General features: G+C 40.0%; 1 protein-coding gene across 3 annotated transcripts in view; it reads left to right on the top strand.

Moving 5' to 3' along the window:
- Positions 1-24163, top strand: part of ARHGAP6 (Rho GTPase activating protein 6) — a 158693-nt gene that overhangs the window by 68585 nt on the left and 65945 nt on the right. The window contains exon 1 of one of the 3 annotated variants that reach the window (XM_027725642.2): positions 17162-17183. The exons of the other annotated variants lie outside the window; for them this stretch is intronic. Coding sequence (XP_027581443.1) covers positions 17178-17183 — 6 coding nt within the window. The 5' untranslated portion in view covers positions 17162-17177. Of the gene's footprint in view, positions 1-17161; positions 17184-24163 lie in introns of those variants that run through there. 3 annotated transcript variants of the gene reach the window in all.

Raw genomic sequence — 24163 nt, 5'->3', positions numbered from 1 at the left:
TCACGTTTTCTCTTACGCAGATAACCTTTTCCAAATACTAAACACTTCTGAACTTTTCTGATTAGGCAAAAAAAAAAGCTCCCTGAAACTGGACAAGATTCTTGTTTTCTATTTTTTCCCCTCCATTTAAAGAATATAATGGACTTTTATGATTGTGGAGTTGCCTGAATTCATATGCATGAACACCTCCCATTTTTAGGCAAATTCCTTTGTCATAAACTCAGAATTTAATTTGCTGCATGAACTTCCATGTTCAAAACAACTTTCTGGACTGATAAACCAGGACTGACACTTGAAGATATTCCTTATAGTTGTATGTTTTCATCTTCTGAACTTGTTTTGAAATGGATCCTCTCTGTCTGAAGATCCAGTGAGTCAGGTTCCCTTTGCAGTTCTCTGATATTGCATCACTGGGAGCTGGTTGACACTAATGTAACTTAATAATGAATCACTGTCTTCCTGCTGTCAGGTATTTTAAAGTGAATGAGTGTGTCAGAAGGATGAAAATATTTTACCTTTTAGCTGAAGTTGATAAAACCAGGTTGTGTTGGATGGAGGTAGCTAGAAAAGGAAACTGTAAGATGTATTTTGTTTGCCTTGGTGTTATGAAGTAAAATTACTCAGAAGTACCATAGGTCTTGACCTGGGTCTTGCTGGCAGGCTTTGACTTCGTGTAATGAATATAGTGGTGATGGATTTGTCTCGCTGAGTTACTGATAAGCCACTAAGGGCAGGATTTTTCAAGCATGAGCTTTCTCATCCACCAGTTAAACATATAAGGCAATTGTCTTGTACCTCACTGTAGCTGACAGAAAGATTGAGCTCCTCTTTCAGTCGAGGGATGCCAGGATGGGTGAGATGATTTGCTAAATAGCTCAAGTTCACCCATACAAAACTGAGCCCACATCTGTGATCCAAGAGAGTAGTTGCACACAATAGATGGCAAAACTTCTTAAACTAAGCATATACTTCAATGTTTTGCTGACTGGCAAATTTGCCTTCTGTCTGAAGTCATTAGGAGCTTATTTTTACATGAAGCATTATCGGTCAAAACAGTGTTACTATCTCTACTTCATTCCTATGGAAAGATTAATAAGATTGAAGCAGTTTGGAAAAGAAATCCTGCCCTTTGGCTTGGAACAGCTGCCAATTGTGTAACATCACGCCATGGCACACCAAATAGTATTCCAGATGTCAGGTGAGTGAGTTTTCATTTGCTGTACTAATCTTTTCCCTTTGCTGTTCATGGAAGTAGTTTAGTCTTCTGAAAGCAGTAATGGAATAGAGCTGCCAAATGCCATGTGTTACCTCTAAGACCAAGGTGGGTGTCTCTTCATTAACACTCCCCTCTGCATGCTGGGCATGTCTGTGTGGGGCTGTGCTGAGGCTCTTCATCTCCCTGACCACTGACTGAACCAGCCACCTGAACTTGATGCCATGAGGAACTGTGGGGGTTTAGGAGGGTCCTTGATCTGAAGGGGTCCCACCTGGCACGAGGACAGCTCTCAGCACCAAGGCTTCTAACTTCCCCAGACAATGGCACTGTCTCATGGATCAGACAAAGCATTCCCAAGAGATCTGCTAAAATTAATTCCAGTCAGAGTGTTTAGTATACAGACCAGCTTTACAATCTGTAGATATCAGGGACAGATCTTCTGCAGTCAACTTGGAAAGTTGGTTTGTTTATTATTAAGTGTTTAGTGGAAGAGCAAACTGGAGATAAAATTCTTTTGGAGTTTGGAATTTATCTTAAGACAGAATGCAAATGTTAGAGGTTTTTTTTTGGTTTTGATCTCCATTGTTTCTGCAATCTCTGAGAGCAGTTCCCTTTAATTTTGAAGCCCTGTTCATGAGTACCAAGAGCAAAAGGACTAAATGTCATTTAAAAGTAATGTAGCAATACTTGCCAACAGCACAGCTTTAGTAGATCCTGAGAGAGGAATGTGGGAGCAGTCATAGCCTTAAAAAAACAACAATAAGCTTTAGCAACTGGAGAATCTGCAAAAATATTTGAGAGCTGTGCATGATCCCTTCTTGCTGTGTTGAGTTTTTGCTCTCATGATTTTTTGGGGATTGATGTTTGCATTTTTTTCCTTGAGAAACCTCACAGAAGACTTTAAAAAAGTTGATAAAAATATTTACTTAAGAGCTGCCTTGAAGACCACTCCCTTGGTAGAATTACAATTTTTTCCTCCTTTTCCTGGCCGTTTTATCTATCTTAATGTAACTTTGTTCACAAAATATAGAATTTTGTGCCAAATTCTCATAACGTTTATTATTATAACGGTGTGGTGCGTTTGTCTTGCTCAAAGTATTAGCTGAAGTGACCTCTCTTCAGAGAGGTGCATCAAAGTTAAGGAGGTCATGCCTTCAACATGCTGTCATGAGCAGAGCTAAGAATCTGGGAGGAGTTGATATTTCCACTGCAGGAATTTGTCCCATTCTCATAGAATTAAGAAATAATAGGTTTTCAGTGAAAAGATTTCAGAGCTTCAAGATTCGGTATTGGAGAAGGAGGATTAGTGTCTCTTTGCCCAAAATTTTTCACATAGTTTTAAGCAATCACAGAACTGTCACCCATGCGTTACCCAGGGAGTGAGCAACCAGATCTTCCTACAGGGAATATCCTTGCTCACCCTAGTGAAGAGGAGGAACAGAGTAGATGGGTGAATTCCTGCATTTGGATAACATTCTGAAAGGTTTTCCAGTTCTTAGCCCCTAATGACTTTATGCCTTTACAAATAAGGCTTTGAGGTCTTCCATCATTCACATCATCACAACTGGGAGTTGAAGAGAAGTATTTTCCTTTTCTTGTAATAAGCCAATTTAGTTCATATTCTGTGTTAGTGCTGTGTCAGGTTATGAAAATAAACTTAACTGTGTTGTTTGATAATCTTCAGAAATAATTTCAGAAAACAAAATTGCATTACTAAAATTTCAATTTTCATGTATAGAGCTCCTGCCTTCTCAAGTATTTAGGTATGTATTTTATGAGCCAGACATGGTGTTTCTTCTGTCCTGGTGTGAAGTTTCAGAACAAAAGGATTCAGAGTTTTCATGGTGATAGAAGTTAGGCTAATACACTAATTTTTAAGTGATGTTTTCATTTTTATTTCCATTAACCTTATTGAAGTCTTCTCACTAAGGAAGAACATTGCAGAAATGCTGAGTAAGGCACAGTAGATTACAATTGTTTTTTCATACCATGAAAAAAAAATGCAATAATGGTGTAAATCCACCCAAATATTTTCTGTGGCTTACAATTTCTATGTTCTGTGACAATTCTTTAATTAGAAGCTAATGTTAATATTCTTCATTAAGTGGGAGAAGAAAGATGAACAGTAGTTTGGTTGGATAGTCATTAGCTGAAGTAAAATGGAGTGAAAAATGCTCAGACAGGGAAATGACAAGTACCTCTTTAGCTGGAACAACTAAAATCTAAAGAAAATCCTTGTGCTGCCTGAACTTCCTGCTCTACTCTGCTCAATTTGCACAGAGACTGTTAGTGTTTTATTATGGAGGGGAGAATATCCTTTCTGCTATTGCTTCTCAAGGAGTAATGGGATCACCTGCTATCCTGCCAAAGAGTGGAGGGAATAGCTCCTTTCCTTTGGAAAGATCATTTTCTCTGGGCTAAAAGGAAAAGATTAATAGGCTGCAACAGCTTAGGCTTCTCAAAGTAGGAAAATAAATCTGATAGATCATAGGTCTTCTTATTTCATTTGCCTTTCCAAAACTGAGGAAAATGTCAAACTGTTCTCTTGTCCCAGGAGAACAAGAAAGGGGGGCTTGGAGACAGTGGGATCTCTTCTTAGGAACTGGGAAACTGCAACCATCGGGGAACCCACTGTGTCAGAACTAATTAGTCCTTCGTGGGTTTGTTTTGTTTTGTTTTTGTTCTGCAATCTGAAGAATTGTGCAGGAGTAAAAATAGGAAAAAAATATACTGAACTGACAAATCTGGTTTAAAATGTGAAATGAAGACAGCACTGTTACTAAGCTCTTGCAGAGCTAAAGACTGCCAGCAGTCAAATTTGTTGCAAGTCAAATACAACAGGGTGGCCAAAGGAAAAATATCGTTTGTATTTTCAAAGATTTACTGATTTGGCTGTCATCGAACAGGACACGTCATCTTGTGCTTAACTGCTTGTATACAAGGTCCCACTGAATGTGGTGTGGGTTGGCGAGTAGGTGAAAGTACTTACTACTGTCTGAAAATAATACTAATAGCTTCAGCTCTCTTTGTTAACTGGAGTGTACAACTTCCTATGTAATTTCAGAGAAGCAATCCCAGTGTCCACTTTGTAGAAAACAGCATCAAATGATAACAAACGTATGAATCGGCCTGACTGGGGGTACGCTGAATTTTCTGTCACTTGATCTGAATCTAGTTGAGGCTCAGGTGAAACTTGGTGCTGCTTTAAGAGTAGTGTGATCCTGTCAGTAGGACTGAGAGTACCTTGGAAAGACTATCCTAATATGGGCAAAATGTTAATTAATGTGTAGCACTGATGTTAATGATAGTGTTGGTTATTTCTTGTAGTTAGTTAAAACTTCTTAGTATACACACAACTTATGTCACTCTTACAACAAATATTTCATATAGCTTGGGCAGGAAAAATAAATCACAGAATGTAGTATTACTTTTTTTGTGCAGGTTTGAAGAACTGACCTGCTCAATCATGGGCCGGAATCTCTTTATCATTTGCATTCTGAAGGTGAGGCAGTAGGCAGCACAGGTCTAGCACAACCATGAAAGGAGAAGTAAACCAAGGATATGCTTCTCTCTCTCTCCCCTCTTGCCTTACTCTTGACAGTACAGCTTCATATCTTCTCTTGCTTAGGGCATATTGCAGAGCATGAGTAACTTTCTTAGAGATACCTCAGTGCCCTGACTGCAGGTGCTGCCTTTCTGCCTCCTGCTCTGATTTCTTGGGCTGTGTCTACACAGCCATGTGAGCCATGTCAGGGAGCATCCTCTGGTGCTGGGATTTAATCATCTGTGCTGTTGGCATATAGTTACCACGGGCCGGGAGTTATTTCTGACAGACCATTTCGACGTGGCCGCTCTGCAGGGGGAGGCAGTTTAATAGTGTGCATTAAGGCTGTTCCCTGCCAGCTGGGTCACTGCCAGCGCACGAACCCAGACACGTGTAGTTTGCCAGTATACATTTCAGCCTTTGGTTATGGGTTTGTGGTTTTCTCCATCCTAAATTGAAATCACACGACAACACAGCTCTTCAGCCTAAGCCCTGAGCAAGAGAACCGTTTGGTCAACTGTCTGTGTCAGCAGTGATAAACCACGGTATGGGGAGCATCCCGGGGCTGCTGAAGCTTAGCAGATGGCAGAGCTAAGTTAGCTAACCACATGTGCACTCTTTGACTGGAAAAACGCTTTGTAAATACATTCATTTTAACTTCCATCGTGTTCATAAGCTAGCACATGGTGTCTTTCCTTAGCTGCTAACACAGGTAGTAATTGCATTGCTGTTGATGTGTTGTCACTTGTTTAACTGCATAAGGTTGGTCACGTACAAGCTCCTTGGCCATAGGGTTCTGTGTCTTTCCCCTGTGCATGCATAGCTGCTGAAGGCTGCAGCTGTACTAGCAGACCAAGGGCACATCTTGACTCCCTCATGTGGATTCTGGGGCATGGTTTGGCCATGCACCAGCCCCCTCCCTGCAGAGAAACCTGGGTGGATGGATCAGATGGGAGCCTAGGTAAGACGCTGCAGCTTCTCTGTCAGCACTATCTGAGTGGGGCAGGCACCATGGTGTGTCCCCCCAAGTGTAGGGACAAAGTAACACACTTTCTGATAAATATTTATAAAATATAAGCATCTGTCATTGATGTACATGAAGCTGTGCTTGCTCTCCAGTCAGGGCTGGCTCCTCTGTGACCACTGCAATCCACCCCGTGACTAAAGCCAGCTTCTCTCAGCCTCTACAACCTCCTCTGGGGACAGTGGGGTCTGTCTCCACCAACACTGAGAAACCTTCATAAAAATCTTCAGAGCGTAGTGCCATACAAACAAGACCAGTCAGGAATATTTGCTATCACAGTAGAATTAGCAAGGTGAGGTTCGCTCTTAGCTCACTGGAAAGCACTCCACCTTATAAAAGGCCGTGTAATTGTATCCTGCATAGCTTTCTTTATGTTTAGGCCCTTTTGGTAGGTTACATACCTTTATATGGAAACTTGTTAAATATACAGCAGATTAAAACAGGTAATTGATTGTTACAGCATGTTACAAGTTTCAGTAGGTGGAGTTTTTTGTTAGTTTTTTTTGTTTATTTGTTTTAGTTTTGTTTGCTAATTCATCAGCTGGACAAAGTGGGAATTTTGTGGGCTGCTCAAGCACATAGAGGCATAAAGGAACTCAGCCTGAGTGGGAAATGGGGGACACAGGAGAAAGCTACAAAGTCCTCATTCTTCTAATAGCTTTTTTTTTCCTACCTCTTAACCCAGAACAACTGAGTGTTATTACTGTTTTGTTAATACTGTTATTACTGTTTTGTTAATAAATTGTTCTTAATATGTGGTATTTTTCTCTTAAACTGCCAACGCATGCATACCCGTATCTGCAATGCAAACCCACAAATATCTTCTTCCATGTTTTGTGTCGATATCCTTACAGCTTCTGTGGGGCTCCAGCTGTATCTGTGTGCTGCACTGGTTTCCCCTGGGTTGTTTTACTGGTGAGGCAGACTCCAAGATTTAGAAAACAGGTCTAAATTCAACACAACACAAAACCCACAAGATGACTTAGATGAATGTTTCTTGGCTTGTGGAGTTTTAAAATCTATGGTGACTGTCAGCAAAGCCAATAAATTCTCCCATCCTTGGCTTTAGATAGTAACACTACTATTGGCAAGGTAAACGTCTGCTGTTTGGAGTTTATCTTCTATGCAGAATGCATCTCTTTATACAGAGAATACCTCATATACAAAGAAAAGTCTGTGAGGTGTGTTATGTGACTGAGAGTGGAGGACCAGATTCTTACTGTTTACATGAAGACAAATGCTAAGTGATTTAATGGCCTTATTAATTCAAACTGGAATGTGCAAATCTGGTGGTAAGGTCAGTAGGAAAAAAACAGTATAATTTTTTGCATTCAAAATGTGGATCCTAAATTATGAAACGATACTCAAATAAAAACACGAGGTAACATCCTGATTAATAATGTTTTCTTCAACAGCGCTGTACTACAAGCTGACCTTTCAAGCATTTTGTTAAGAAAAAAGGGTCCTGTATTTATTTCACGCATAATTGCATTGATTTTATGCCAGCATAATGTAAATCTAGGCAGCTGTAGGTACACAGATCAGTAGACTATCAAATGCTTTTTGTGCATCATATTTCAGTAAGGGCAAATGAATTTTTGTTTTTAATATATTTTTTTTTATTCTAGGCATTGCAAAGGCAATCCATGGTGTTGTCTAGAAGAGGGGCTACATTAGACAGCAAAACAGTTGTCTGCTGAGAGGCTGTGGTATTCGATGACAGAAGTGTTAGGGAGCAGGACAGAGTCATCCCTCGGGGCACAGCCTGGCCAGTGGGATGTAACTTGGGCTGTCATTCTCTAGAGTTGGCCTCAAATAATTCATCACAGATGGATAAACAGGGAACACAGTTTACAAAGGGTAGTTGTCTTTAAAATCATACTGCTTCTGAAATACTGTAGGTGCTGTAATACAGAAGAGGCATTAAGCAGAAGATAAATGACAGTCCTTTTCCTTCCTCATCCCTCTGATTTGTTGTTGTATTCTTTTGTGATGTTAATAGCTGTTTAGTTTGTCTTTTGCCTCTGTATTGTACAGCAGTTGTTTTCCTTTTCTGGTAGTCCTGCGGGGCTGAAGGGCAGGAGGGGGAGTAGTTACCACAAAGCAATAGGACTAGAGAAAAGCTCTGAAGAAGAATAGGCGAACATGTTAGAAACCTAAACTGGTGCCAACTGAAGTTGACTGTATGTCTTCAGGACTTTCCCCTCAGCTCACGGCTGAGTCTCAGCGGTGGAGGTGAGTGCTTTTAGGGGGAAGGACGCTGAGCTGAAGGCTGTGGCTGCAGACCCACCTCTGTCAGCTCTCCCCTCTGGAGAGGAGCCCTCTGTCTCTTGGCAGGGATAGTGACAATGTGGTGGGAGGGATGGCTCATGGCTGAGTTCAGGAACACTTATCCCATATTAGTTCCTATGTCAAAAGGCAAGGCAAACTTAAATTCGTTGTTGAGGTGATAGGATTGAAATGATTACCTCCTTTGGAAGTGAGATGAATGAGTTGGGTCAGTTCCTCTTCCCTCTTCTTTCTACCCTATCCTGCGCTCTTTCTCTCCTACGTTTCTGAGAAAGTTTTTGTCTGGGTAATCTAAAGTTTTAAAAAACAGTTCATCTTGCACATTCTGCAATGCTTCTTATCCTCTCACCCATGGTACAGTGAAAAATACAAGTAGGCATGTTTTGTAAAGATATCTTCATCAGGAGGATGTGATGGATGACTCTATGAAATTACTTCTGTAACTACCAGAAGAATTGAAAATAAATGAGAACTTGAGATGGGCAGACATGCTTGAATAGTTGGCATCTTACCTTAGAGCTTAAGGTTTAGATACAAAAGTTCAGTCCTCTCTTTGTTATGCACCTATTTATGTAAAATAACTAATCCAAATAGAACTTGCTGATTCTCATCAGGTGCAAAGGCAGGAAGCAATATTTAAAAAAGACTTTCTAGATTGGTAGAAAATCTTTATCAAGTTGTAATACTGTATAATAAACTCACAGCTAGACATTTCAGATATCAGAAATGAATATTTCAGTGTGTTTTTAAAGGCTGTGTATTGTTTTATTGTGTGCTTTTCAGCACATCCATAAAAGACTATATGGGAAGGAAAGAGTGAAATTAATTTCCAGAGAGAAGTGTTTCAGGATACTGGGCATTTTTCCACTGAACATCTCTGTGGAAATCTGGAAAAAATGTTATTTCGGTTCTCTACAAGAAAATAACATTCTAACTGCACTTCTCTTTCCCACCATCAATAAATTTGAGAAAATTCTTTTGTAATTATTAACTAGTAGAAAAAAAAGGATCTTTTTTTGGAAAGCCGTTTAGGAGATTATTTGATTTTAAACAGAGTACTCTTGCAAGTGTGAACCATGGATGGTATTTGTACTATTGTCTTCTGGTTTGCTTTCAGATAGAAGGCAGTTTTAGCCTTTTGGAAAAGACGAGAGAGGAAGACAGTATTAACCATATCATTGCAATCTGTGGATGCTCTTTGTGTTTCTCTGTTGCATGCTACCTTGTGTAGTCCCTGGTAGCCTGAATGCCTCCTGTGCAGAACAGACTGGCAATAGCAAGTCCCTAATGGACTTGAAAGAGTTTTCACTCTTTTCCTGTTGTAAGCTACAGATGTTTTTTTTGAGTGAAGACAATAAAGGGCAGAGTAGTTTAAGGCATTATTAATTTGTATTGGTTTATAATACTTTTTATTAGTTATATTACACCACTGTGCATCAGAATTCATGATGAGTACATTATTGCTTCATCTGATATTTAATTATCTGTACTATAGTTCATTTTTGTTAAGAGTTCACATCCTCCGTAGCAGAACTCACTGGGCTGATTTTCGGGATGAATTTTTGTACTGCTGGAAGTTGTTCTTTTGGAGGTTGCCACCAAATCAGTTGAAAACCAGTAGTAGTAGTGTAACTGAAAACTGTGACCGACTGTTGTTTTTTTCATAATAGCACAGTGTATGCCCAGTTCCTAGGGGAAAAGACTCTTGCAGCAGCTGAAGAATGCAGCCTGTGATCTCCTTCTTCCCAGGGATGCTCCACCCAGCCCCATAGCTATAAATGCTAATTGGACTTCGGGGAATTACAGCAGGCAACGAGCTAAGCAATGTCAGGTTCATCTGCAGCTTCCATTTTCACTGTTGGACATGAAAGTAATAAAATGAACTATAGCCTCGAGCTGTTTTCTGGACACTGCAAGGTCTGCAGCTTCGTGTCCATGGTCTGGACTCTGCAAGGATGAGTCAGTGCCTTGAAGGCTGTGGTTGTCTGACTTCTTTTAGAGGACTGCAGGAGGGGCTGTAGCTGAACAAATGGTCAGCCTTGGGAAACTCGTTGGCAAGTTTGCCACAAAATCCCATGTTTTATCAAGCAGCTGTGGAGATGGCCATGGATAAGCATCTTCATCTGCTGCCTTACTAGCAAAGGTCAGAACTTGGAGGAAACTCAGTGCTTAGCAACAAGGGAAAATGGTATGTAAGAAGGGAATTCAGTTCGTTTACTGTATGTTTGCTGTTTAGCCACAGTGTAGGCATATACTTCTGGGCACTGTGCATTCCCTCCCTGCATGGGAGGAGTGGGGAAAAAGGTATTTCTGGAGTTTCATTCTTATCTGTGTAAACCAAATGAAATTAATTGCTTCCCCAAAAGTTCCTGTTTCTCACTGCTGTTTCGAAGTGACACTTAAAATGTCTAGTTAGATAGAGATGGCAGTATTTCAAAAGCAATCCCACTGTAGGTCTGGTCTGCCCCACAGCTGATGTGTCAGCAGTTGAAACATCCATAATTAGCCTTCACTTTTGTCATTACCAGCTTTAATTTCTCTGTCAAATGGAAAGGGTGAAATTTCAAAAGTCTGAGGGATTCCTCAAGGATAAGCCAGTTCATTCTGTAATGAATTATGTATGGGTAATAATAATGATGATAAAAGTAATAACACTAGTAATATATTCTTTTATTTATTCTGTGCTGTGTGAAAAGTCATAGAGGACAAACATGTTTAATGTTTATTCAGTGGAGGGTTTGAATGGAGAAGTGTAAGGGAAGTAGCCTTCTGTGGAATAATAAACACAAAGTTATACATTTAACAGATGCTTTGTTTTTTATTGTTCCTTCAGTTTCCATCTGCAAGCATTATTGACTAGTTGTATCCATCTTTACCAAAACACCTCTTGTATATAGTGTATATAACTTCATCAGCTAGGTTCACATATTTCATCAGTTCTCAGTCCGGTGAGATACCAAATGCTTCTGTATGACTCAGAGCTCTACTAGGAGGAAATACAATTTGCATTGTGTGGATAACTGGGAACTCAAATGCAGAAGTTCAGACAGGGGTGAGAGCAGTCAGGAAGTGTTATCCTAGATGTCTGCCACCAGCAGAAACGTGCTGGCTCCCTCCTGCCACAGCCCATTTACCCCTTTGGAAGGAGCAGCTCAGGCAGCTGCCAGTGGTTTTCCTAATGCCAGGAATTGTAGCTGCACGTTTCAAAGGAAGGATCACCTGGATCCTGAGAAAAGCAGAATAATGAAAATGGCTTTAAAATCATCAGACAGAATTAAAAAATACATTTGAGTTTCTTTTCTCAGGTTCTCACTTTGCAAAAGTACAGAGAGCATACCTTCAGGCTTCTCTCTGCAACAACTCGAGTTTTATGTATTCCTTATGTAAATACATAAATGAGATGTGCCTGGACTTCCATGTACCTCCTGGAGATAAGGCTTTAAAGCAAATACCAAAATACCACAGAGTTAACTTGTAAAAATACCATGAAAGTGTTGCAAATGCCTTTAAAATCAACGTTGTCTTTTAGAAATGTACCCAATTTTCAGCTTGGCCCCTGGAAGTCATTCTTGTAGCTGAGGATATTTATTCTGTTCCATTTTTTGAATGGGATGCAGCTGTTGAATTCTTCAGACCTGAGTAAAGGCTCTTAAAAAGCCTTATTTATATCAGTTTTTTTCTGTCCTGCTCTGGTTCTGAACAAATAGCAACAGCTTCAGCTATTGGAAACTGTCACAGTGCAACTAAGCTGTTGAAGTCCTGCTGCTTTGCCAGGACGTCTCTGAATGACATCTCTGAAGAGCTGGACTCTTACGTGAGTAGTTATGTGTAATTACATTAAAGTGAGTGTAACTTCTGAAAGAGGTTGGGATGTGGTAGACTCTCCCCTTTAGTGCAGAAGCTCCTGTAGGGGATCCCTGGGGATCTGAAGAACAAAGAGCATGTCTAAGGCGATCAACTAAAGCACATCCGCAGCCTGTTAGAAGCACGTTGCAATGATACTTAAGTGTATAATTCCTCTTGTTTCAAAATATGGGTTTATGGCTTGAGTTTCCCTTGAATACTCTTTGTGATTATTAATGACCTGTATCAAATAATCTTATTTAGGTCATTGGAAGGCATAATGTAGAAAAGAACTCTTTAAACCTCATAAACCTCAAAACTAATCAATTAATCTGCTCTGTAGACCTGTGTGTTACTGGAAATCTTTAATAGTAAGCTGAAATGCTGTGATATTTTGATGTTAGTGGAGTTTGATAAAAGTTCAAAAGTAATATACGTGTCTGAAACCAAGGATATTGCAGCGAAAGCTCTTTAACTTCCTGTGCCTACATGCCTTTTTTTAGCAAGAGCAAAGCCCACACTCTTGGTTCCTTCTTTTTTCACTAAGCACTTTACTCAATCAATAATGAAAAGTAAAATTTAAATAGGTTTATGTGGATCTTTCAGCTGACTAACATATATTTTAATTACAGTATTAATAATGTCAATAAGAGGAGGTGAACAGCTGCTCTGGCCACTTAACACAGACAGATTAAAATAATTGGATTGGGGATGTCTGCTAGATTGCCATTAAAAATTTTAAATAGGAGCAGAGAGCATTTGGCAGTCAGCAGCCAAAGCATACAGGGGATAAGGGGAGGAGAAGAAATAGAAGAGGGGGTAAGAAGAGAACGTTGGAAAGCTTTTGTGCTCTTCATTCATCTAAAAATAGGTTTCCAGTCTGCCTCTGAGTTTGTTTATGTTTATCTTTCCTCTGGAGACTGTGGATAAAGACATGTCTTTTCAAATGCTTTGAATGTAGGGCTTCTGCTCTTTAAGATTTTAGTTTCAGGGACAGGACTTGGAGCCTTGGTTGCACATTTGGGGAGCTGCTGCAAGCTTCTCCCTGGCCATGCTGCTGCCTCTGGAGGCTGGGCAACAACCCTGGTGCACCCTGTTCTCACTGAATATGCTTAAAATCTAGAGCAGCATTTTCCAAAATATCAGTTGAATCCATAGTTCTGCAGGCGAGAAATCTAAACACTCCTAAAGACAGGAGTTTGTCCTTGTGATTCAAGCACCAGTGAGGTGTGGGCTGTACCTGATGTTGCTTGTTGCACCTGGATTTTGGAGCTACAATAAAGATAAAATCTGCTTTGTGGCTTTATAGAAGTAAAGCTGTAAAGTGGGGTTTTCAGGATATTGCAATGACTGAGAATATGTTTGAATGCTTTTAAGAGTCTTTGAGAAAATATAGGGCATACTCTTCTTGGAGATTACAGCAGCAGCACCACCAGCATGTCTGAGCAAACGCGGCTTTGGTTCCTCCAGCATTGCCTTTTTACTCTTCATCAGCTAACTAAAGTCTCTGCAAATCCCTCTGATGTTTTCCTTTTCTAGAAACAGGAATGATGCTGCATGTTCTTTCCTTATCTGTCTCAATGTATGGGCTTTTATTAAAGTCTAATATAACGTTTCAGAGTACTTACATCATCTCGTTTGGAGTCATCAGTTTCTGGTAGTGGATAGCAGTTAAAATTATGAGATAAAAAAGCCCAAGTTAAATATATTTAATTGGGTTTTGTTTGCTTTCTACTTTTTAGAAATTGTGAGGCACAGGCAGACAATCTCTGGAGCAGATGGGTGTTTTGTGGTTACTGGACCAGACAGCTCAGATATGATTAAAGTGCCTTTTTTGCATATGCAACCTGCAACCACTTCTGTATTTTCAGAATAGAATCATAGGTCTTAGGATCATATGAAGCGTAAATTTAATAGATCTTGTTGTACTTCTCTTACTTATTTTTATTTCTCAGTGAACTGTTTCAGCTGAGCCTAATGTATATAACCTTGTATGACTGTCATTGCTCAGTCTGTCTCTCAGGCTCCCTGGTAGAGTTCAAAAAGAATACAGGAAAGTCTAAACTAGTCAGTGTTTTTCAACTACTTTTCATGGAAATGCAAAGATTGAATGTGTTTGTATTCAAAATAGCTCTGCCATGTCTCCTGGAAGCTATTGTGCAGGGGTTTTTATACTCCAGATTCTTTTTAATGAGCCTGAAGGAGCTTTGGTGGCGCAGTGCCATCCCTGGAGAGGATGGGAGGAGTCTGTCACAGGAACTCCTGCTCGCAAGGGGAAAGGTAGCTCCTGTGAGGCATACCAGCACATTTTGGACTGAAAACATCTTTCTTAGCTGCAAACATTTTTTAACTTTTTGACCAAACCATCATTTTTTTTCCCCACAGGAAACATATCTTTTGTGAGTGTTCTTTTAAGACAAAATACTGAGGGGTTTTTTTGGGTTTTGGTTTTTGGTTTTTTGGGGTTTTTTGTGGTTTTTTTTTGGTCCACTGCAAAAATGAGATTTTAGGTCAGTTCTGTTTCTGAAGCTATTTTTGACAGTCCTGTGACAGATTTGTATCTAGAATTGGTCATTGATAGAACAAGAGAGCAGCCAGAGGAATTCTCAGCTGCCTGCTAATTTGGTTCTCCTAATCCTGCGCCTCTCCAGAGTGAGAATGAGTCCTTGGAATTTTGCATAATTAAGAAACAAATTAAAAGTCCCATACTACTTATCTCTGAATAGAAAGTTACAGTGTCAGATGGGCTTAACCAATTTCTTAATGAGACTTTAGGCCTAGCTCAGTTCAAAGTTTGAAGATTAATATTTTTGAGTGCTCTGGGAAGAAATTAATCCAAAGTAGACAACTGAAGTTCATTTTTTTCCTTTTTGTTGCTGATAAAGGTATATTTTGTATAACCTCTCTATAAGCCATGAACACTTTGTGTTATAACTTTTCTTCCTGGTAGCATATTTTTAAATATAAAGCTGTGCATTACTGAAAAAAAATGGTTTGAAATGGGGAAAAAATAAATCCCTAGATGTGCTGGTATGTAATAGAAATTATGTACAAATAATTTCGACTAGACAGTGTAGACAGTGTGCCCAAAACATCCCTGTTTTTTTTGGTGGTGGGTTTTTTTTGGTTGTTGGATTTTTTTCTTTGGTTTGGTTTGGTTTGTTTGTTTTGCTTTGGGTTTTTTTGTTTGTTTGTTTTTTGTGGTTTTTGTTTGTTTGTTTTTTGTTGTTGTTGTTTTTGGTTGGTTGTTTTTTTTTGTTTAGTTTGGTTTGGTTTTTTTCCTTTTTTTTTACTGAACAACCTGAAGAACCCTGGTTCAAAGCAGAATTCAATTTCTGAGATGGAAGCTCTGTCAACCTTCATTGGAGCCTATAGTTCCAATGTCATTCTAGTTTTTTTTTATCTCAGGTAAAGGAAAAAAATCTTTTCTGGAGCTCGTAAGTGAAAGGGGGGCAGTCTAGCTGGATACTTCACAGCCATTCTATTTTAGCTTTCTGTGAGGCCACCAAGAAAATTTGGTGATTTTTAGATACTTTACTTGCAGGGCAGCTGCTGTGCAGAGCTTGGAAATGGCAGTTCCTTCATGAACCCTTTATGTGATGAAGGAACTGCCATTTCCAAGCACAGCCCCATTTCCAGTTATATAAATAGCAGAGTTTTTCTCATTAGAGGAAACTCAAAGAATATTGGTACGAGGGATATATGAGCTGAAGAAACTTATTTTTAAAGAAAGACTGCATATGTACAGCATAATTACAAGATCACTAGCAAGACACTGATCTTTATCTGCAGCATCTTGACAAGCAGTGACAGTACTTCTGAGGTTATTCAGCTGTCTTTGCAGATAAGACAGGTTTTTTGCCTTATAAACCTTGTGTGGTTTGATGCCTAGTGTGCAACATGATGGCTGGCCTTAGCACCTCTCGGTCCTGTGCCGTGATATGGAAACAGACTGGAAATGGAGGTGAGGAGCTGCATGATTTGAGGATTTGGTATCTGATTTAAGAGGCACTGAAAATGCTGAGGCCTCTGCATCGGTTTCCCTGGGCTCCAAAGCATCTGACATTGGATGTCTGAGTTTGGTGCTACCAGGAACCAGGCTGATGGCCAAGATGTCAAGTCAGGAAGGGCTGCATGTGTTTCAGAGCCATGAGTGGGGGCTCTTATACAGGTGGAAGGCAGGTGGAAGGCTCTTCAGTCTGCTGATTTAGAGGTGGATGAAGTGTCTGCATAGATATTTGAAAAGAAAAAAAAAAATAAAAAAAAATTACACTACATAGTCTCCCTTGCCATTGCCATGAATTCTAGCCCTTGGTTTTCTCCTGTTCTGTGAGCAATCTGATGAAGCACTAAGTCGTGCCAGCTGACAAACAAACTTGTCACTGAAGAATGACTTGGTGAAATGCCACGTAGGGCAGAGCTGCCATCAAAATAATTGGTGATTCACTGTTTGTTTCTCACAAATTTCCTACGCTCCCTACCCACGCATTATAGATGACAGCATTCTGTATGGGGACTGTGAACATGACAGACATCATTTATGAAGCAGAGCCTTTATCAAGGATTTTTTTTTTCCCTAGCAAACTGTGTAAATTGCTCAGTTTCTAAGTTGCTATTGTCGAAATCATGTTATAAATTTAGCTGGGCTACCTGCTTGAGTAAGTTTTCAAAGGTGTTTTATAAAGCTCTAAACTGCGTGAGAAGGTCAGGCAGAAGCTGCTGAGTGCTCCTCGCTATCCTCTAAAGTGCCATGGCAGTTGCATCCAGCACTCTTTAGACTAGTTCTGGTAGAGGGAGAGTTGGGTAGTTGGTTCTGAGCTTGCACAGCCCCAGGCTGAAGGATTTTTGGGGATTTTTGCCCCTTCCTCACTGCCACTTGCACTGCCTCAGGACATCTCTGGAGTCAGAAGCTGGGAACCCAGTCACAACCTGTCTTTGTGCCTGGGCTTTTCCTTAGGCCTGGCTCTGAGCTCACTTCAAAGCGGAGAAAGGAAATGATAATTTTTCCTCTTTAAGATTCATGATGTCTGGCAGCAAAAGGTGTCCTGGGAGTCACAGCTGCTCCAGCTGGGCTCGCTCTCAGCTGTTTAGTATGCAGCTTCAGGTCAATGACATTCTTAACTTATTCCTGTTTTACGAAACGGCGTATCTGGATCTGGGTCCTTAATTCAAATCCAGTTTGGTCAAATACTAAAGGACACTGAAGACACAAGAGAGCTCAGTTAATGGGTAAAGAAATTGAATATCTTATATGTCATAGGATGGAGGTAAGTGTAATAGACAACATGGGCTGAATGTGGGGCTCAAGGTGCCACGGGGTTTAACTTTTTTGGACTTTAGCTGAATTTGAAGAAAAGTGAACAGCTTTGATTCAGTGGGAAAAAAAGCTGGCATTACCAACTACTTACCGTGCTCTGGAAATTCATCAACAAACTGAGAGCCCTCATATACTGTTTGTTTTCAGACCAGTTTCATGACCTTACCTGTTTTCATAGCTGGACTGAGAGGAATGAAACTGTGGAATGAGAAGTGGCATTAACATTTTCGATCCAAACTGTGTAATTAGACCGATTTGTATTTGAGTGGCTTCGTCAGGTGCTTTCCTTTGAAGTCTGTGGTGACATGTTTATCCTTTTTTGTATGCTCTTTGCATAAAGGGCAAGTAACCCAGGCAGTTGTGAGCAAAATATGCTGAGGATAAAGAGTTTTTGAAAACTGACAGCTGCAGTTGCATAGGTTTGGTTTGGCAAACATGTGGCAAATTTGGCAAAAAAATTTGGCAAATAACAGTTTCTGTAAGCATCAGGTTTTATGGCCATGACTTTTATTGTTGCATTTTTAAATTCAAGTTAACTGCGAACAAGAAAGTAGAGACCAAGAGCTGTTCGTCTTCTGGCTTTGTCTGTGAGGAGCTTGTAACTCTAGCAGTTGTTTCTGTTTTTCATAACAGTGGGAACTTTATGGCTATTTTCCCCCTTTTCCATCCAAAGTAAATGTGCTGCTTAAAAAAAAAAGAAGTGGTGGACTGTCTGGCAGGCACACAGTTTGCACTTGGGGTCCTTCAGGTTGGAGGGGCAGTTTAGAAAATACACCTTTCTCCTGAAAACTGATGTTGCAGCACAGTGCACTGTGCTGCAGCACAGTGTTTTTATTTGTGTGGATCCATTTTACATTTCTTACTTTGGAAGTCACATTTTTAACAAACCTCCACGTTAATAGACAATGATGAGCTTCAAGCTACTCTTTAGAGATCTTCCAGGTATGTACACTGATCCATCAGTCTGACCTATAGCTATATATACATTCAGAGCTGTTTGTGTATTTTCAGTGTAGCTGAGGTGATTTCTTAATGGCAAATCAGCAGATTTGTGTGTACAAACAGTAATTTGTTTTATAAGAAATGATAAAATAGTGCTTTGCAATAAGGTGAGGTATTGTCCTGTGCTGTGCTTTGCAAGAAGGGAGCACATGCTGTTTCAGTGCATAGAGAGAAGAAGTAATTGCATGGATGAAAAGTATTCGTGATGCTAGTGAGTGCAAAGCCACCTCTTTGTGCTCGCAGTATTTTTCCTTATTATTAGACTTCGTTTATTTTCTTATCTTTTCCATAGAGGATTGTCTTTGCAGGGTCTTCTGGAACGAAAGAGTCATCCAAACAGCTGCTAGTATGGGTGGAATTTGATATCCCAGATCTTATAAAAACGCCATCAAAACAAAGCAAGAAATACCATCCCAATAAACTGGAGTAGATTGACAGAGCACTGCAACTGACTCAGTGGTACAGACTTGTCCCAGGCTACATGACATAAGTGTGTAGGACAGGGTGGTGTTTGCACCTGTGAACATAGTGCGAGAGTGATAAAACCGAAGTGGAAGTGTAGAGTGATTATGTAGCAAAAGAAATGAAAAATCCTATTCTCTAAAAGCTAATTGCTTACTTTTTGCATGTTTGAAATGTGCCCGTCCCTTCCTCCTAGAGGCATCTGTTGAATTCTTGTGTCACTGACACTGCAGCACTGCTGACTGGTGATATAAACTCGTGACTCAAAGAAAACTTCCTTAAATAAGAAAATGGCTCCTTCAACCTTTTTTTTCTGCCTTTATTTCGACTAATTTATGAAAGAGAGAATGTGTGTGAGTGCACATGGTCACAGTACAGAGTGAGTGGGTAGTCACTGTTGGAGGTGTTCAAGTCAGCTCTGAGAGTAGCCATTCATGTAATGAGTCTGCAGGTTGCTCTGGAAGGGGGATGATAATCTTTAGGAAGGTTCAGTATAGTAGTCAGGGTAGATGTTAGAGCAGTCGGTACCCTCCTGATTGGGGCATTTGCCTGGGATGGGATAAAGCTGGATCAATGGGCCAAGGCCAACAGCATGAGGTTCAACAAGACCGAGTGCCGGGTCCTGCACTTTGGTCACAACAACCCCATGTATCGCTCCAGGCATGGGGAAGAGTGGCTGGAAAGAGACCCAGTGGAAAAGGGCCTGGGGGTGCTGGTCGAGAGTGACTGAACATGAGCCAGAAGTGTGGTCAGGTGGCCAAGAAGGCCAGTGGAATCCTGGCTTGTATAAAATATAGTGTGGCCAGCAGGACCAGGGAAGCTTCCTTCTGTACTTGGCACTGGTGAGGACATACCTCGAGTACTGTGTTCAGTTCTGTGCTCCTCACTGCAAGAAAGACATTGACGTGCTGGAGCGAGTCCAGAGAAGGGCAGTGAAGCTGCTGAAGGGTCTGGAGCACAAGTCCTATGATGAGGAACAGATGAGGGAGCTGAGGTTGTTTAGTCTGGAGAAGAGGAGGCTCAGGAGTGACCTTATCGCTCTCTACAACTACCTGAAAGGAGATTGTAGCTAGGTGGGGGTCAGCCTTTTCTACCTTTTCTACCAGGCAACCAGTGATAGGACAAGAGGACATAGCCTCAAGTTGCAACTGGGGAGGTTCAGGTTGGACATCAGGAGGAGTATTTTCACTGAAAGGGTTAAGCATTGGAACAGACTGCCCAGGGAGGTGGTGGAGTCACCATCCATGGAGTTATTCCCTTAGGGCTGTGATCTAGTTTACATGGTGGTGTTTGGTCAAAGGTTGGACTTGATCTTGGAGATATCTTCCAACCCAAATGATTCTGTGATTGTATGAAAGCTTGGTTCAAGGTTTTGCTCTAAGCCATGTAGTACAGACTTCTTCCCAAGTCCTCTGTCTTAGCTGAGTAACTGAGAGCTCTCACTCTACTTCCAAATGTAAATATTTAGAGATGTCTTACATTTTGTTCCTATCAACTAGATCACACCCACCCTCACTCTCCCCCGCAAAAGAAGTGAAAAAAACCCCTAGAATTGTTTTCCAACCAGACCTGGTATGTAGTTAATTGGATGGTTGTTTTCATATGTGCAACAGATCTCATTTTCCTTTCTGTGAGTTGTATAGGTATAAAGAAAATACTGGCATGAACCACTTGAAACAATAAGAATAGGGGTTTGTATTGAATTAAAGACTTCACTATTAGTCAAATCCTAGTTCTTGGAGTAACATAATTATTTGACTTTAACTTTATTATGAGATTCTGATGGTATGCTAGTCAGACCATACAATCTACATGAGTCTTAGAAGCTCAAAATCCAGGAAGTAAACTAAAGTACTCAAATATGTATTTCTAGCCTTGTATACAATACTCAGGATGGTTTTTGCATGCTTGGAAATGACAGTGTGTCCTCATACATGCATTCTCTCTTTCAAATAGTAGGTAATTTACTTCTCTCTAAAATGTTTCACTTTTTTTTTTATAAGGAACATAATATAAATAGATGCCACTCCTAATGGTTCAAACCGTTGGCTCTGGTCACATTGATACTTATTGGGTGCAGAAACTGTTAACTTTTGTGCTGTGCTAGCAGAGATCTTTATTGTTTCACCAGGAGATTTTGTACTACTTCAGGACCATGTATCCAAATAGGATATGTGATTATATTTGTTTCATCCAAATTGTTTAAATACATTTCACATATAGTTTCAGCCTTACTATTTTATTTGCTTAACATTAATCTCATTAGGCTTTGGAGAAAGAGCACTATTTCATATTCAAAATCTAATTGGAAGTCTTTACATTTAGTAAGAGCGTAGCTTGAATAGATGGCATTCATGGGTACTGTAAAACCTGCATATTGTGTAAAAGTTGTCCTCAGGATGGAGTCCACCTTTTCCATGACTTGAGGCACAGGACAACTCAGAGAGGACATGCCAGTCTTCAGTATATCGTGAGTTGTGGTTCCTTGTTCAGCTTCACAAGCACCTGAAAACTGAGGACTGTTGGAAGCACATTCGATAATCCTGCAGCTGTAGTGTTGGATTTTGGGTCAGCTGCCATTAGCTTGCAGAGTTCCTGTTACTCTTGATGAAGCAGGAATCTGTTTTAACACTTGAGAAAAACATAGCACCAGCCTCTCAAAATGTACACTATATGAACTGATAAAAGGGATAAGAATTCTCCTCTTAATGAACCCAGGCTACCCCGATCTTTTGTCTTGAGATTGATGAAACCTCTGTAGCCCATTAGTGTGCTCTCAGATGGTTTAATTACTGCAGTTCAGCTTGTTACTGCATGCATTCGGGATTGTGGCAGCACTGCTTGTACCCTCAACCTGCAGCAAAATTTAAAGTATTGCAGTATGGCTTCATTCTCTTTTACTCACAAAAATATCTTTACGTGAACACTGACAAAATTTCAACTGTAATTTTAAAGTTGGATCTAAGCTTTTTAAGGTGTTCTGTCTTCATTTTACCTCCTCCAGAAAAGCACTTGCACCTTCTGGTTCTAATTGTGGTGCTCCTTGATAAATCCCTTAAGAAATACTGATATCTGCTGAAGTAAGAAATCCTGAAAATCTGACCATGTATTTTGATGCATTTTAATGGAGTTTTCTAACTTCTGGAGGTTGGTTTTCTGGACCTATTGAAAAAGTTCAGTACAGAGTGGGTATGCTAGGGGTGGGTATATTTTGCTAGACAATACCTTCAACATAATTAATGTTTAATAATGTCAGAAAAGAAATTAAATACATCTCCATTATGCATCAGTCTTTTTAAGGGAATGCTTTTTAAATACTCTAAACATGAAATAGTATCCTGAGGCATTTGGAAAACTTGGAGAGGTTGCTCCGGAAATATTTTTCTCTTTATTTTAACAATTTTAATACTGCTGTGAAAGCATGCTCATTGTTCTGCTCTCTGTTTATCCTTAGACTAAAGTTAGAAGGACTATTCACCCCCCCCGATAAATGGAAATCACCACTGTAATATTCTGAAATATGTATCTTTACCTCGACTCGGGTTCATGCCGTCTTGCTAAGTGAAGTATTTCTGTTGTCAATGTGAATTCTGTCTTCCCTGAGTGGAATACCAGCTTTCCAGTGTTCCCACAGTGATTGCCTTGCAGTATTGATCCTGGGTACATGGATTTCCAGCCTTGGGAATGAGAGAGGATGTTTGCTAGGAGTAAGGAAGTGTCTGTCTTTGGCAACACTAAACTGCCATTAAATAGTTTTGATACCTAAACCTAAACAAAATCTTTGTTTTGTAAAGTGTGATCTTTCTGACAAAACTACACCTAAGTGCAATATAGCATGAGATAAGGCCACTTTAGTGCAAGGCTTCAAACTGTAACACAGGATCATCTGGACTGTGCATTCTTTTCCTAGTGGAGACATATTAATAATTTTGCCACTGACGTCAAGGGGAACAGGATGTCACCCTAGATAACAACCTTACTGAAGTCAGTCTTTCTTAATGAAGATAAATTGTGCATCCATACTTGGTGCATACATGTTCAGATATCTTCCTCTGAATGCTTTGGTGTCACGCAGCAAGTCTTGTGCTTCTTTGTATAGTGTTTAGGTGCTATGTGCTACTAGTAGATCCTTGGGAACAGCTGTGTGATCTCAGAGCATCCTAGGTTGCAGTAGTTTGTAATGCCAGCTGCAAAACAGTGCGCTGCCCATAATGCCCTGAACTGACTATGGAAGAGCAGCTGGAAATGGGATGGCAGGCTGTAGCACGCTTGTACCATTCTGTTTCTTCTTAACTATTCATTAATCTACAGGTGCTTACCTAGGGTGGCAATAGCAAAGAAGTTTCCATGCAGTCCTTAACCTGTGTGTAATGCTAAAAAGGCAACTTTATTTAGTTTATTTCTCCCTTCTCCTTAATTCTCATCCTGTCCAGGAACAATGTTCTGTACGTTGATTCAATAGGACAGAGTACTTAGCTGTACTGAAGTGACTAGCTTTCATTTCAGAACTGGTTTTGGTTCTTCCTAACAGCAACACCAGGGAAATGAAGAAGAGAGGGATTACTTGTACCAACAGCCAAATTGTGAGAGTTTATGCCTGAGGAGTCTGGAAATAATTTTAGAGAGAGTTGAAATAAATGACCAGGGTAAGCAAGAGGTTGTAAAGTGGCAATTATATGTTGTTTCATGAAGCTTAAAAAAGTAATTAAGCAAACAGAATTAAGACACTCTAATGCTATATTTGCCATGTTATTTGCAGTTTAATCTTTTAGTGTGCAAAACCACTGAATTCTTTTACAATGGACACCCATCTAAATACAAACACATAGCTAAGAGTTGCTAGAATAGGATAAGAACAAGTAAGCATAATTGGTTTTGATCTTAGTGATTTCAAATGGATTTGAGCAAAAGACTAATGAAAAGTAGACAACTAATGAGTAAAGACCAAAGTCATTAACAGTAACAATAAGTCAGTAAGATAAAAATTGTTTTCTCTATCTTGCATTAAAATTTGTGTTTTCTAAAACTGTGATGTGTGGGGGTTCTTATTTCCCACCCTATGCACCATCCACATTACTCCCAAAGCCTTAAAACTCCACAGAAATCAGCAGAGGTTGGTCATTGCCCATAGTTTCACATTATCAGCATTCTGTGCAGTAGTTGTCAGCTGCTTTCTGTATTATACAAAGGACAGGAGAACAAGACTTTATTAAAAGACATCTGAAAGACTCTGTGTTGGAGTCTTAGGAGAAAGAGGTCAGGTACACAAGAATAGCTTAGACATGCTTAAGAGTAATTTAAGCACACAGTGTTACTTAAGTCAGGATGTACCACTTAATGTTTATTTTGGAGCCACCAAACATCCAACCTATTAAAAAAAATGCCTGAAGATATATTAGTAAAACTGCAGTCTGCATCCTATTAAAAATATGCTTATGACTGTGGACGAGAAGTATGGGGAAAATT

This window comes from Pipra filicauda, unplaced genomic scaffold (assembly GCF_003945595.2).
Source record: "Pipra filicauda isolate LSUMZ 115617 unplaced genomic scaffold, ASM394559v2 scaffold477_size481170_pilon, whole genome shotgun sequence".
Classification (NCBI taxonomy): Eukaryota; Metazoa; Chordata; class Aves; order Passeriformes; family Pipridae; genus Pipra; species Pipra filicauda.
The sequence above is the reverse complement of the archived record's forward strand: the minus strand, read 5'-3'. Positions and strand labels throughout refer to the sequence as shown.